Raw genomic sequence first — 15,687 nt, 5'->3', positions numbered from 1 at the left:
AGAACACCTTAGATCGTACCTCTTAACTCTTTGGAATTCTTCTTTATGCCCCTTCTTCAGAACCACCCAGTTTTATAACTAAGCCTGGATCAAAGGATGTCCTGCCTGGCTCAGCAGTCTGCCTGAGGAGCACTTTCCAAGGGTCTACTCCACTCACAGTCCGATGGTTTAAGGGTGACAAAGAGCTGGTTTCTGGTGGAAGCTGTTATATTACCAAAGAAGCTTTAGAGAGTTCCCTGGAACTCTATGCAGTAAAAACCTCCGATTCAGGCACATACACGTGTAAAGTCAGCAACGTCGCTGGAGGCGTGGAGTGCAGTTTAAACTTATTTGTAAAAGGTTTGCTTTGTTTTCTTGATGTCTTTGTGCTATCCTTGTTGTAGGTTCTTTCCTCTTTCTCATGTTTCTTAATAACTTCCTTCTTTCCACAGAACCTGCCACATTTGTTGAAAAGTTAGAGCCATCACAGCTGTTAAAAAAGGGAGATGCCACCCAGCTAGCCTGCAAAGTAACTGGTACTCCCCCAATTAAAATAACATGGTTTGCAAATGATAGAGAAATTAAGGAGAGCAGCAAACACAAAATGTCTTTTGTGGAGTCCACTGCGGTTCTAAGACTCACAGATGTTGCTGTCGAAGATAGTGGTGAATATATGTGTGAGGCTCAAAATGAGGCCGGCAGTGACCACTGCAGCAGCATTATAATAGTCAAAGGTTCGTAATCACATTCCCTCTTCCGCTACGAAAGTTATGGCCCATAGCACAGACCTCTCCCCCATTAACTCAAATTATTCCCTTTCTACTGTAGAGTCACCTTATTTTACCAAGGAATTCAAGCCAATTGAAGTGTTGAAGGAGTATGATGTCATGTTGTTGGCCGAGGTGGCAGGCACACCTCCCTTTGAGATCACTTGGTTCAAAGACAACACAACCCTGAGAAGTGGTAGGAAGTATAAAACCTTCATTCAGGATCAGCTGGTTAGCCTGCAGATCCTCAAGTTTGTAGCTACAGATGCTGGTGAATATCAGTGTCGGGTGACCAATGAGGTGGGCAGCAGCACCTGCAGTGCCAGGGTGACTTTAAGAGGTCAGTGTTGGTTCCAGTGATGGACTGGCTCTTCTGCAGAGTCTATTATTATTATTATTATTATTATTTTATTATTATTAAAAAGCCTGTTTTGCTATGAGGCTGGTATTGACTGAGAATTCATTCTTCTGTTAGAACCCCCATCCTTTGTAAAGAGGATCGAGAGTACCAGCTCCCTCCGAGGAGGCACAGCTGCCTTCCAGGCCATTCTGAAGGGCTCCTTGCCAATCACGGTGACTTGGTTAAAAGACAATGATGAAATCACCGAAGATGATAATATAAGAATGACCTTTGAGAACAATGTGGCCAGTCTGTACCTCAGTGGCATTGAAGTCAAGCATGATGGGAAATATGTCTGTCAGGCCAAAAATGATGCAGGAATACAAAGATGTTCTGCATTACTCTCAGTAAAAGGTTGGTTCAGAAATTTTGCCTTGGATTTGAGGAAGAAATGCATATGTAAGCCTTTCAGCAGAGCAATTCACAACCCCACATCTACCCCTTTGTTTTCTACAGAACCTGCAACAATCACTGAGGAAGCTGTGTCTATAGATGTCACCCAAGGAGACCCAGCCACGTTGCAGGTTAAATTTTCAGGGACTAAGGAGATTACAGCCAAATGGTTTAAAGATGGCCAAGAACTGACCCTGGGCCCAAAATATAAAATCAGTGTCACTGACACAGTCTCAATACTGAAGATTATTTCTACAGAAAAGAAAGATAGTGGAGAATATACTTTTGAGGTCCAAAATGATGTTGGGAGAAGCAGCTGCAAAGCTAGGATTAATGTATTAGGTTGGTATTGCTTTTCTACGGAGAGGAACTGGGCATTTCTATGCTCTTTCCTCTCTTATAATTTTAAAGAAAATAAAAATTCGTAGATTAACCTAACTTTTTTTTCTTTTTCATTGGATAGATCTTATCATACCTCCTTCATTCACCAAAAAGCTAAAGAAAATGGACAGCATTAAAGGGTCTTTTATTGACTTAGAATGTATAGTGGCTGGGTCACATCCCATAAGCATCCAATGGTTCAAAGATGACCAAGAAATATCAGCTAGTGAAAAATACAAATTCTCTTTTCATGACAATACTGCCTTTTTGGAAATCAGTCATCTGGAAGGTACAGACAGTGGGATATACACTTGTTCTGCCACCAATAAGGCAGGACATAACCAGTGCAGTGGCCATCTGACAGTCAAAGGTTAGCAACTTTTATCACCACCTACCAAGAAATCACTCTTTCATTTCTTAATTCTCACTTTTACTGCTCAGTTCTAAAATAAATCTTCTTCTCTCCTTTTTCTTCTTTTTCTTTCACCCCAGAACCCCCTTACTTCATGGAAAAACCACAGTCACAAGATGTCAATCCCAATATGAGGGTTCAGTTAAAGGCTCTTGTGGGTGGCACTGCACCCATGTCAATAAAGTGGTTTAAAGATAACAAAGAGCTGCACTCGGGAGCAGCTCGCTCGGTTTGGAAGGATGACACCTCCACCATTCTAGAGCTCTTTTCAGCCAAATCTGCTGACTCTGGAACCTACATTTGCCAACTAAGCAATGACGTTGGCATAGCAACCAGTAAAGCCACTCTCTTTGTAAAAGGTCTGCTCCTCACTTTCCTGCTTGTCTAGATTTTCTTGGGGGAGGGAAGAGACTTAAGAAAGAACTTTTGCTCATTTGCCTTTGTTTTAAAAAATGTTCAACATCACACTTTCTTTTTCCCCACCTTTAGAACCTCCTCAATTCATTAAGAAGCCCAGTCCAGTATTAGTGCTGAGGAATGGACAGTCAACCACATTTGAATGCCAAATAACAGGCACTCCTGAAATCAGAGTTTGTTGGTATTTGGATGGGAATGAAATAACAGCCATTAAGAAACATGGCATTTCCTTCATTGATGGTTTAGCCACTTTCCAAATTTCAAGTGCCAGGGTAGAAAACAGTGGGACTTATGTCTGTGAAGCTCGAAATGACGCAGGCACGGCAACCTGCAGCATTGAATTAAAAGTGAAAGGTTCGTTCCTGGACTCTATTTTCCATTTTGGCTTGCTGCCTGGTAGGTTTCCAGTCTCCCCTTGAGTAAGCTCCTCTCATGACGCAGGCACGGCAACCTGCAGCATTGAATTAAAAGTGAAAGGTTCGTTCCTGGACTCTCTTTTCCATTTTGGCTTGCTGCCTGGTAGGTTTCCAGTCTCCCCTTGAGTAAGCTCCTCTTTGTCTTCCTTTTGAATCTTTAGAACCTCCCACCTTTATCAGGGAGCTGAAGCCTGTGGAGGTAGTGAAAGATAGTGACGTGGAGCTAGAATGTGAAGTTACGGGAACACCTCCATTTGAAGTCACCTGGCTGAAGAATAACAAGGAAATTCGAAGTGGCAAAAAATATACACTGATTGACAGAGTGTCAGTGTTTAACCTCCACATAACTAAGTGTGACCCTTCTGACATTGGTGACTACCAGTGCATTATAGCCAACGAAGGCGGCAGCTGCTCCTGCAGTACTAGAGTCACCCTGAAAGGTCAGTTACACACACAGAAGCAGGCTACCAAACAAAAATTCTGTAGTGCTCTTTAACTTTGTGATCATCGGTAGGAGTTAAAACCTATCTCTTCTTTTTGTGCTATCTTATTGAATCACAGAACCGCCTTCATTCACTAAGAAGATAGAAAATGTCACTACTGTTTTGAAGAGTTCTGCCACCTTTCAGGGTACAGTGGCAGGCTCTCCCCCCATTTCTATAACCTGGCTCAAGGATGATCAGATTCTTGATGAAGATGATAATGTTCGAATTTCATTTGTGGACAACGTGGCTGCACTTCAAATCAGAAGTGTGGATAACGGACACAGTGGGAGATACACATGTCAAGCCAAGAATGAGTCAGGAGTTGAGAGGTGTTACGCTTTCCTTTTAGTGCAAGGTTTGTAAGCTGTTCTCTTTCAGAGTTAGTCTATGGAGACAATTTCATAAGTACATCTTCTCTTTTGTGGAATTTTCAACCCAATTCATCCATATTTTAATTCTTACCACAGAACCTGCCCAAATCATAGAGAAAGCTAAATCGGTTGATGTTACTGAGAAAGACCCAGTGACCTTGGAATGTGTTGTGGCTGGAACACCAGAACTCAAAGTGAAATGGCTCAAAGATGGGAAACAAATTGTACCCAGTAGATATTTTTCAATGAGTTTTGAAAATAATGTGGCCAGTTTTAGGATTCAGTCAGTAATGAAGCAAGACAGTGGTCAGTATACTTTCAAGGTGGAAAATGACTTTGGAAGCAGCAGCTGTGATGCCTACCTGAGAGTGCTAGGTTTGTATCTTTGCCCCATTCAGTTTTTCTTATTTATAGTATGTCCTTTGTAAACAAATTGTGGCTGATTAATGTATGTCTTTTGCTGTTTGCATTGGACAGATCAAAGTATTCCTCCATCATTCACCAAAAAATTAACCAAAATGGATAAAGTTGTAGGCTCTTCTATTCATATGGAGTGCAAGGTTTCTGGTTCACTTCCTATTAGTGCTCAGTGGTTTAAAGATGGAAAAGAAATATCTACAAGTGCGAAATACAGACTTGTATGTCGTGAGAACACTGTGTCACTGGACGTTAATAATCTGGAATTAGAAGATACTGCAAATTACACATGCAGAGTGTCAAATGTAGCAGGAGATGATGCATGCAGTGGCATCTTAACTGTGAAAGGTTAGAATTTCTTTACTTCTTCTTGATTCTTCCTTGCGAATGCTTTAAAAATATATTACTCTTATCCTTGGATCCTTTAGAGCTAAAATCTCAATAATTCTGTTTCTTTACACATATATTCATTGAGTTCAAGAAATATTTAGCCATTATCTCTTTTCAGAGGTATTTTCTTATATGTCCGTAAAACTATTGAACTAATTCAACTACAAGGAATTGAATTAAATATATCTCTCTTAAAATCTGTAGAACCACCAAGCTTCCTAGTGAAACCTGAGCGACAACAAGCCATACCTGATTCTACAGTGGAATTTAAGGCAGTACTAAAAGGAACACCACCATTTAAAATAAAATGGTTTAAGGATGATGTGGAACTTGCCTCTGGACCTAAATGTTTCATTGGCTTGGAAGGGTCAACCAGCTTCTTAAATCTCTACTCAGTGGATGCTTCCAAGACTGGACAATATACTTGCCATGTTACCAATGATGTTGGTAGCGACTCTTGTACTACACTGTTGCTTGTGACAGGTGTGCAAGTTTAATTGTTTTATGTTCCTGTCTGACCCATGGGTCTGGTTCTTTCTGTACTCTGTTACAATGCATATAGCCAACCAAGAAAGTACCATTCTTTCTAACGTAGGAGACTGTATTTGCCAGACATTGCTCATGTTTTTCTCTTCCCTATATACTACCTAAGTTAACTTTTGTAGTTCACTTCTTTTGCCTCATAATCTCCTCTTTCCTGACTCTCTAGAACCACCAAAGTTTGTAAAGAAATTAGAAGCATCCAAAATAGTGAAAGAAGGTGACTCTGCACGCCTTGAATGCAAGATAACTGGAACCCCAGAAATCAGAGTTGCATGGTACAGAAATGAACATGAACTTCCAGCTAGTGATAAATACAGAATGACTTTCATTGACTCAGTGGCTGTCATACAGATGAACAATCTCAGTACTGAGGACAGTGGCGATTTCATTTGCGAGGCTCAGAATCTGGCTGGCAGCACAAGCTGCAGTACCAAGGTTATAGTAAAAGGTAGAAATCTCTCTCTTACGCTCCTCATTAACTGAAACCCACCTTCTTCTCCCCTGGGTATCACAGCTCTTCATTCTTTTACTGTCATTGTTAGTTTCCATTTGAGATCATAGAATATTTTCCCAAGCTAGTGTTATTTCCCTTTTTAGATGTTATTTCTTCTTAAGTTTTGTTTCTGTGTAGCTAGTCATTCTGGGATATTTTTCCTATTATTCCCATACCATAACTCTGACCGCCTCAACACATTGGCCAAACATTAAATTTGATGTTTCAAAAATTCACAAAAAAGTGAAGTAAGCATTTAAAATTAATCTTTTGCCTTCAATTAACTTACAAATATATTATCACCCTCACTATAATCTGTATCATTAATAACGAGGTATATTTACTACATATATGCAAGATGCAAGCAAGACAGGTTTTAACCCTACATTTTAAACAGGACATTTTTTTCCTCTCTCTCAACAACTAGTTCCTATCTTTTAAAGGTTTTATGACTGTACCTTGGTGCAAATAGCATCAGTATTTTCTGCTATTTTCCAGCATTTTTTGTCACAAAGCCCAAGTTGGTCATGTTGTAAGGTAATTATTGCAATAATCATTTGCTGAAATGCAAGACTTAAACCACAGATGTTGTGATGACATCCAAGTGTCTCAGTTGTACATCGTATACAAAAAATTTCATTCCTGAGGTCAGAATTTCATACCTCATACAAATCATATTTATTAATATACTTGTTTGCTTACAATTTTTGTATCAATCATAGTAATCCAAGAGAAATTAGTAAGGTAGAGTAGACAGGTTATTGAACTCAGTCATAATGTCTGGGTTCTCTACCCATCTAGTTGATTATTTTGTAAAGGTTAATGGCTTCTCTGAGGCTGTTATTACTCAATAGAGATAGTGCTGGACACTACTTTCCTGTTATAGTATCTTAAACCTTTATTCCAATTTAAAAACAAAAACACATTTCATTTTATTAAATTAAGTAGCCCAATTTATGAGAAATTCTTGTTTTTTACAGAACCACCTGTTTTTAGCAGCTTCCCTCCTGTAGTAGAAACTCTTAAAAATACTGAAGTTAGTCTTGAATGTGAACTTTCGGGAACACCACCATTTGTGGTGGTATGGTACAAAGACAAGCGGCAACTCCGAAGCAGCAAGAAATACAAGATCACATCCAAAAACTTCCATGCAAGTATTCACATTCTCAATGTTGAAACTTCAGACATCGGTGAATACCACTGCAAAGCGCAGAATGAAGTGGGAAGTGATACTTGCGTTTGTACAGTACAGTTAAAAGGTAAGTATATTTCCTGCACGTGGCAGAAATGCCAGGAATGTGCAAAATGCTAACTTACTTTCTCTCTTCATTATCTGAACAATCTTTTCAATGATCTCCATCCATCTTTCCCTGTTCAGAACCACCAAGGTTTGTCTCCAAACTGAACAGCCTCACCGTTGTAGCTGGGGAGCCTGCTGAGTTACAAGCAACCATTGAGGGTGCCCAGCCTATTTCTGTCCAGTGGCTTAAAGAGAAGGAAGAAGTGATCAGAGAAAGTGAAAACATCAGGATTACATTTGTAGAAAATGTTGCAACTCTGCAGTTTGCAAAAGCAGAACCAGCTAATGCTGGAAAGTATATCTGCCAAATCAAGAATGATGGTGGAATGAGGGAGAACATGGCCACACTGACTGTCTTAGGTTGGTACAATAGTCCCCTGACAGAAACTGGTGCCAGATGTTGGGATGAATTACTAAGGGTTCCTGGCAGAATCTCTTCTTCTGAATTTCTTCAAGAACTGTATTGATCCTTGCTTATTTGGAAGGTTTAGGGGAAGGACCTAATTGATCTTTCAAACACTCTTTTCAGTTTCTGGGATTCTAAGAAAAATTAGCCATCTGTTTTACTGTTTACTTACTACTTTTTTTGATCAATTAGCACATATAATCATGACTATCTTTTCTTTTTTTTTTTTTTTTTGTCTTTTGTCTTTTCCCGTGTCCGGCAACGGATCGCAACCCTCAGTGTTGCCCCCGTACTGGACCGGGGACCGGCAACGGGATCGCAACCCTCAGTGTTGCTCCCGCGCCTCGCTCAGCCAGTGAGCGGGAACCGGTCTGTACGTGGGATCCGAACCCTCCGGCGGGAGCGCTGCCACGCTTCCCAAGCGGCGCACTGTCCAGTGCGCCACCGGGCCGGCCCCATGACTATCTTTTCTTTAAGCATGCGGGAGCGCTGCCGCGCTTCCCAAGCGGCGCACTATCCAGTGTGCCACCGGGCCGGCCCCATGACTATCTTTTCTTTAAGCACGAAGCAGTTGGGAGCCCAGCACATGCTGCAAGGAAATTTTGCTATCAAAGTACTAGTTGTTAAAGCTGGCAAGATCTCCAAGGATTCACCTGTGAAAGGAAACACTTGCACTTTCTTCTTTGGGCATATTAGATTTTAATTTAGTGATTGTTTAGATAACAACTTCCAAAAAATTGTCTTCAGCACCTTAAAGTAGAGCAAAAATACCAAGTAATTCATAGCAACATGTAGTCTTTGCTGTAAAGAGGATCAAGTGAAAATTAGTACACATTATCTAATGTACATTGTCTAAATTGTTTTGGAGTCGACTAGTGCACAAACATATATATCTTAATATAACTGCTATAATTTTGACTGCATGAAAGAATGGAATCACACTTTATAGTCAAGAAGAGACAGAACCTTAACTGTCTCATTGGGAAACACAATCTTAGTGAGTTTGGTAGCAGAGACATAGTAAAGGTCCCAGACTTTAACAGATGGATGTCACATTTTATTTCAGAACCCGCGGTCATTGTTGAGAAGGCAGGACCAATGACAGTGACTGTAGGAGACACGTGCACTCTGGAGTGTAAGGTGGCTGGAACTCCGGAACTCTCGGTTGAATGGTATAAGGATGGAAAGCTGTTGACCAGCAGCCAAAAACACAAATTTAGCTTCTACAACAAAATCTCTTCCTTAAAGATTCTCTCTGTTGAAAGGCAAGATGCAGGCACATACACTTTCCAGGTTCAAAATAATGTTGGAAAAAGCAGCTGCACAGCTGTGGTTGATGTCTCAGGTTAGTTCTGATATTTTTCTCTGGTTGCTTGTGCAAGTTCCTTTTACAAGTTTCCTTCTTTCAAGTCTCTTCTATTTTTTCAAATCATGAATCTCTTGCCTTTCCTCACACAGACCGAATGGTTCCTCCCTCTTTCACACGAAGACTGAAAAATACTGTTGGGGTGCTAGGTACCTCTTGCATCTTGGAGTGCAAGGTAGCTGGATCATCGCCTATCTCTGTTGCCTGGTTTCATGAGAAAACAAAAATTGTCAGTGGAGCAAAGTACCAAACCACATTTTCAGATAATGTCTGCACGTTGCAGTTGAATTCTCTGGACTCATCCGATATGGGCCATTACACATGTGTGGCTGCTAACGTTGCTGGGTCTGATGAATGCCGTGCAGTGTTAACTGTACAAGGTCAGTGTTAGTCAAATTTGTAAGGAATTTCTTACAAATTCCTCTTTGGGTGCACACCCAAGTCAACACACATTCAAATGTGCTCTTATCTTTTATTCAAAATTGCAACTAAATCTGAAGCTTACAGGATCTTTTAATTGTCTTCCATGTCTATATAGAACCACCCTCTTTTGTGAAAGAACCTGAACCTTTGGAAGTATTACCAGGCAAAAATGTAACTTTCACAAGTGTTATTAGAGGAACTCCTCCATTCAAGGTCGGCTGGTTCAGAGGTGCCAGAGAACTGGTGAAGGGAGACTGGTGCAACATCTATTTTGAAGACACTGTGGCAGAGCTGGAATTATTTAATATCAACATATCTCAGAGTGGGGAATATACCTGTGTGGTTTCTAATGATGCTGGCCAAACGTCCTGCACTACTCGTCTCTTTGTAAAAGGTTTGCTCCACTGCATTCCCCTGCCTGTTCTTCTACACAGAGAGCTTAGTGTTTGTATTGTGTTTAACTGCTGTGCTTTGTCATTTACCAGAACCAGCTACATTTGTGAAGAAATTAAGTGATCACTCTGTAGAACCAGGGAAGTCCATAATTCTCGAGAGCACCTACACTGGAACACTTCCAATTTCAGTCACCTGGAAAAAGAATGGTTTTAACCTAACTCCATCTGAAAAATGCAACATAATCACAACAGAGAAAACTTGCATCCTGGAAATTCTGAATAGCACAAAAGGAGACGCAGGACAGTATTCTTGCGAGATTGAAAATGAGGCGGGAAGGGATGTTTGTGAAGCTCTGGTATCTACATTAGGTGTGTTGTCTTATTCTCTCTTAAATGATTTGCATTCATGTAACATGTAGCATGGTTTGTTTGATTTTCTTTCGTTCTGTTTTCTGATGGTGAGCCTTTCTTCTTTAGAACCACCTTATTTTGTTATGGAACTGGAACCTCTGGAGGCATCAGTTGGAGATTCAGTTTCTCTACAATGCCAAGTTGCTGGGACACCAGAAATTACAGTGTCTTGGTACAAAGGAGACACCAAGTTACGGCCAACTCCGGAATACAGGACCTACTTTACCAACAATGTGGCCACTCTTGTTTTTAATAAAGTGAATATCAATGACAGTGGAGAATACACATGTAAAGCAGAAAATAGTATAGGAACTGCTTCTTCTAAGACTGTCTTCAGAATTCAAGGTGATAATATTATTTTAGAAATGTGAAAGTTTCTTTTTTCCTTATCTTAACTCTTATCTTTATGGGGAAATTTTCATTTCAAGTACTAATGCCTCAAGTGTTACTTGCCTTCCTACAGAGCGCCAGCTCCCACCTTCCTTTGCAAGACAATTAAAGGACATTGAGCAAACTGTTGGGTTACCAGTTACACTCACTTGTCGATTAAATGGCTCCGCACCCATCCAAGTGAGCTGGTATAGAGATGGAGTACTTTTAAGAGATGATGAAAATCTGCAGACATCATTCATAGATAATGTGGCAACTTTAAAAATTTTGCAAACTGACTTGAGTCACTCTGGCCAGTACTCTTGCTCGGCTTCCAATCCACTTGGAACGGCATCTTCTAGTGCTAGACTGACAGCAAGAGGTTTGTTCCCATGTCAATCTCTCTCTTTGCAAACCATGACTTTTTATTTCGTTGTCAAATTACAAAAGGCCAATGGAAAAAAGCAAAAAAATATACATTGCTTTTTCTTCTCATCTTCCAGAACCTAAGAAATCTCCCTTCTTTGACATCAAGCCTGTATCTATAGATGTTATTGCTGGAGAAAGTGCTGATTTTGAGTGTCATGTTACTGGTGCTCAACCAATGCGAATCACTTGGTCAAAAGATAACAAGGAGATCCGTCCTGGAGGAAACTATACAATCACATGTGTGGGAAACACTCCCCACTTGAGAATTCTTAAAGTAGGCAAAGGAGACTCCGGTCAATATACTTGCCAAGCAACCAACGATGTTGGCAAAGACATGTGCTCTGCTCAACTTAGTGTAAAAGGTATCATTACATGGCATTTACCAGTATTTGTTCTTTACCACATTTGCATAATTGTCAAAGTTTCTTTAGTTTTTAAATGTTTGAGATAAACTAACTGGAACATGTCAGAATGTATACATGGGTGTTGGAGGCAACATTAGTCAAAGTCCTGTTTTCTCTTTATTTTGTTTTTTAAGTTAGTGTAACTCTAAGTGTAATCAAAGAGTATTGTTTAATTGAAATTTGTTAAATGTTGTTTCAACTATCCATTCCCCTTTTGTCATTCTTTCACGTTATATGATGTTCTGATCTGTCCTTACTAAATTTTCATCAAATACATCTATAATACATTAACTTATATGTTTTAGCTCATATATCCAAACTGCAAAAATAAATGTATCAACTAAATTCTCTGTTAAAAATAATAAAAGTTATTTAATAGAAAAGATAGCTTTTTTTTTTTTACCACAAAATTCTCAGCAAATATATTCTTAATAATAAACCAGTTTGAATATGAACTTATGGGACCTTCAACTACAAAGATAAGCTATTTTGGTATGTAAATATCCCTTACTGACTTTTTTCTTTGGTTTGCTAGAACCTCCAAAGTTTGTTAAGAAATTAGAACCTTCAAAAGTTGCAAAGCAGGGAGAATCCATCCAACTGGAATGTAAAATAAGTGGTTCCCCAGAAATCAAAGTTCTGTGGTTCCGGAATGACAGTGAATTACATGAAAGTTGGAAATACAACATGTCATTCATTAATTCCATGGCACTGCTCACCATCAATGAAGCCAGTGCTGAGGACAGTGGGGACTACATCTGTGAAGCTCATAATGGCGTTGGTGATGCCAGCTGCAGCACAGCACTGACAGTTAAAGGTTAGACACACTAAGCTTCTTTCTTTCTTCATTCTCTGATTTGGATTCCTTTGCAGCAATGTTATGAGTTCCAAAATAAAAAGGCTAGTTATTTGCCTGCCATTCTTCAAGTAGTTTTTATGAATTGTCATATCTTGTGTCAGCATGCATTGTCGTATGGTCACAGCAGTCACTCTTAATGATTCTAGATTCTAAAATATTTTTCCTTTTTAGTAAGCAGATGTTCTTACTGTTCATCTTCTTCTTCTTTTTTTTTTTTCTTTTTCCTCGGGTAGCTCCTCCTGTGTTCACCCAGACGCCTCCTCCAGTAGGAGCCCTTAAAGGTTCTGATGTGATCCTCCAATGTGAAATTTCAGGAACTCCCCCATTTGAAGTAGTATGGGTTAAAGATCGAAAGCAAGTTCGAAGCAGCAGGAAATTTAAAGTCACTTCGAAAAATTTTGATACAAGTCTTCATATTCTTAACCTTGAAGCTGCAGATTTAGGAGAATATCACTGCAAAGCTACTAATGAGGTGGGAAGTGACACGTGTGTTTGCGCAGTCAAGTTCAAAGGTTTGTGTACAAGGCACAAAAACATATGCCTCTTCCTCTTATCTTTTTCTTGCTTGACTAATAATTTATGTGGCTGTGATTCTCGTATTTTCTTTCTCTAACCGCAAATATCTTTCATTAGAACCTCCACGATTTGTGAAAAAGCTAAGTGACACCTCAACCCTTATTGGAGATCCTGTTGAGTTACGTGCTGTAGTGGAAGGTTTCCAGCCAATTTCTGTGGTCTGGCTGAAAGATAAAGGTGACGTCATCAGAGAGAGTGAAAACACTAGGATTTCATTCATTGATAACGTTGCAACCCTCCAACTGGGGAGCCCAGAAGCATCTAATTCTGGAAAATATGTGTGCCAGATCAAGAACGATGCTGGAATGAGAGAATGTTCAGCAGTCTTGACTGTACTAGGTTAGTAGCAAAGCACAGCCTGAGAAAAAAATCAAGTTAATTGACCCATGATCATTTCTGCAATTGCTCTTATACAATAAAACATTGATTACACACTGAGTTTAAAAGGTGACTTTGTTTTCAATGCAATATAATTCTCCTTTTAGAACCAGCCAGAATCATAGAGAAGCCAGAACCTATGACTGTCACTACTGGAAATCCTTTTGCTTTAGAGTGCGTAGTGACTGGAACACCAGAACTTTCAGCCAAGTGGTTCAAAGATGGAAGAGAATTATCTGCCGACAGCAAACATCACATTACATTCATCAATAAAGTGGCTTCCCTTAAAATCCCCTGTGCAGAAATGAGTGACAAGGGGTTATATAGCTTTGAAGTGAAAAACCATGTTGGCAAAAGTAACTGCACTGTATCTGTCCATGTTTCGGGTGAGTGGAATGAGGTTTTTCTGAATATACAATTTTTCCTGAGGGAGGAGAGAATAAAACCCTTTAAACGGAAAACTACCCTTCTCCACACAGATCGGGTCGTGCCTCCCTCCTTCATCCGCAAGCTGAAAGACCTGAACACCATCCTGGGGGCCTCGGTTGTTTTAGAGTGCCGGGTCTCTGGCTCAGCTCCGATTTCAGTTGGCTGGTTTCAGGATGGAAACGAGATCGTTAGTGGGCCCAGATGTCAATCCAGCTTTTTGGAAAACGTCTGCACTTTGAATCTGAGCTCATTGGAGCCTTCTGACACGGGCACATACACGTGCGTGGCTGCCAACGTAGCTGGTTCCGATGAATGCTCAGCAGTTCTCACCGTCCAAGGTCAGTGTGCAAAGACAGGGCAGCGCTTCTCTGACGCCTCGTCCACCTGACTTCATGTCTGCCTTGCCTGGAAGTTCTTTATTCTGTCCTCATGTTTAGTCTTACTTCCCTTTTCTTTAAGTAGAAAAGCATTTCTCACTTCGATTTCTTTTCTCTCCCCCTGGGATGTCTAGAACCACCGTCTTTTGAACAAATCCCTGATTCTGTGGAAGTTTTGCCCGGAATGAGCCTCACGTTCACCAGTGTCATTAGAGGCACTCCTCCCTTCAAGGTCAAGTGGTTTAAAGGCAGCAGGGAGCTGGTGCCAGGGGAGTCATGTGCCATCTCTCTGGAAGACTTCGTCACAGAGCTGGAGTTGTTCGAGGTGGAGCCACTGCAGAGCGGAGACTATTCTTGCCTTGTTACCAATGACGCTGGCAGCGCTTCCTGTACCACACATCTTTTCGTGAAAGGTTTGCTCTGTTCTTCAAGTGGTGCATCCTTTAAATTTTTTTCTAAGTCTTCATTTGAAGATGTAAATTTTGCCCTCGTATTTTTTCTTTATAGAACCAGCCACCTTTGTGAAAAGACTGGCTGACTTCAGTGTTGAGACAGGAAGCCCCATAGTCCTGGAAGCCACATATACCGGCACGCCTCCAATCTCAGTGAGCTGGATGAAGAATGAGTTTCCTCTTTCACAGTCTCAAAATTGTAGTATTACCATGACAGAAAAATCGACAATACTGGAAATTCTTGACAGCACAATAGAGGATTATGCACAATACAGTTGCCTGATAGAAAATGAGGCCGGTCAAGATATTTGTGAGGCTCTGGTATCTGTCTTAGGTGTGTTGACAGTTACCTCTTTTTATTCCTCTGTTTTATTTATTTTAAAATATCTTCTTTTAGCTAGCATGATTGATTGATTGATTACCATCCTTTATACCTTAGAACCACCTTATTTTATTGAAATTTTGGAACATGTGGAAGCAACCATTGGAGAACCTGCAACTTTACGGTGCAAAGTGGACGGAACCCCAGAAATTAGAATTTCTTGGTATAAAGAACACACAAAGCTGCGATCAGCTCCTGCATATAAAATGCAATTCAAAAATAATGTTGCCTCCTTAATAATCAACAAAGTGGATCATAGTGACGTGGGAGAGTATACATGCAAAGCAGAAAACAGTGTGGGGGCAGTCGCTTCTTCAGCTGTGCTTGTTATCAAAGGTGATGGCAGTTTTGTTTACCAAGTCTTGCTGTGTGTTGACAGATTCATTTTCTTAAAACCATCAAAATTTTAGTGGATTGAAATATGTTGTGTATGGTTTCTTTATTGCTAATAAGGATTACCTGTAACTTCTTTCCAGAGCGCAAACTTCCACCTTCCTTTGCAAGAAAACTGAAAGACGTTCACGAGACTCTTGGCTTCCCAGTCGCATTTGAATGTCGCATCAATGGCTCAGAACCTCTTCAAGTGTCTTGGTACAAGGATGGGGTACTTCTGAAAGATGATTCTAATTTGCAAACATCTTTTGTTCATAATGTAGCAACTCTTCAGATTTTGCGAACTGACCAGAGCCATGTTGGTCAGTACAATTGCTCAGCTTCTAATCCTCTTGGGACTGCTTCATCCAGTGCCAAGCTCATTCTCTCAGGTGAGTAGCTTATCACACTACTTCTTCATTAAAAAAAAAACAGCTTCATTGCTCAGGGCCACTAAAGGACATTTGGTTTCTGCTCCATGTCTGGGAGCATGGA

At 40.3% G+C, this 15,687-nt stretch overlaps 1 protein-coding gene across 1 annotated transcript in view; it reads left to right on the top strand.

The window, feature by feature from the left end:
* TTN (titin) overlaps positions 1–15,687 on the top strand; it is a 274,143-nt gene that overhangs the window by 76,139 nt on the left and 182,317 nt on the right. The window contains exons 54-85 of the mRNA XM_008567052.1: positions 61–339; positions 432–713; positions 808–1,086; positions 1,222–1,500; positions 1,603–1,881; positions 2,003–2,290; positions 2,413–2,691; positions 2,822–3,103; positions 3,327–3,605; positions 3,727–4,005; positions 4,118–4,396; positions 4,499–4,786; positions 5,033–5,311; positions 5,538–5,819; positions 6,845–7,123; positions 7,243–7,524; positions 8,637–8,915; positions 9,029–9,316; positions 9,475–9,753; positions 9,845–10,123; positions 10,232–10,510; positions 10,629–10,916; positions 11,038–11,325; positions 11,903–12,184; positions 12,460–12,738; positions 12,860–13,141; positions 13,288–13,566; positions 13,660–13,947; positions 14,121–14,399; positions 14,494–14,772; positions 14,878–15,156; positions 15,297–15,584. Of these exons, the coding sequence (XP_008565274.1) occupies positions 61–339; positions 432–713; positions 808–1,086; positions 1,222–1,500; positions 1,603–1,881; positions 2,003–2,290; positions 2,413–2,691; positions 2,822–3,103; positions 3,327–3,605; positions 3,727–4,005; positions 4,118–4,396; positions 4,499–4,786; positions 5,033–5,311; positions 5,538–5,819; positions 6,845–7,123; positions 7,243–7,524; positions 8,637–8,915; positions 9,029–9,316; positions 9,475–9,753; positions 9,845–10,123; positions 10,232–10,510; positions 10,629–10,916; positions 11,038–11,325; positions 11,903–12,184; positions 12,460–12,738; positions 12,860–13,141; positions 13,288–13,566; positions 13,660–13,947; positions 14,121–14,399; positions 14,494–14,772; positions 14,878–15,156; positions 15,297–15,584 (9,009 nt within the window). The remainder of the gene's footprint in view (positions 1–60; positions 340–431; positions 714–807; positions 1,087–1,221; positions 1,501–1,602; positions 1,882–2,002; positions 2,291–2,412; positions 2,692–2,821; positions 3,104–3,326; positions 3,606–3,726; positions 4,006–4,117; positions 4,397–4,498; positions 4,787–5,032; positions 5,312–5,537; positions 5,820–6,844; positions 7,124–7,242; positions 7,525–8,636; positions 8,916–9,028; positions 9,317–9,474; positions 9,754–9,844; positions 10,124–10,231; positions 10,511–10,628; positions 10,917–11,037; positions 11,326–11,902; positions 12,185–12,459; positions 12,739–12,859; positions 13,142–13,287; positions 13,567–13,659; positions 13,948–14,120; positions 14,400–14,493; positions 14,773–14,877; positions 15,157–15,296; positions 15,585–15,687) is intronic.

The sequence above is a fragment of the Galeopterus variegatus genome, unplaced genomic scaffold (assembly GCF_000696425.1).
Source record: "Galeopterus variegatus unplaced genomic scaffold, G_variegatus-3.0.2 Scaffold287, whole genome shotgun sequence".
Lineage (NCBI taxonomy): Eukaryota > Metazoa > Chordata > Mammalia > Dermoptera > Cynocephalidae > Galeopterus > Galeopterus variegatus.
This window is presented reverse-complemented; position numbering and strand designations above follow the sequence as displayed.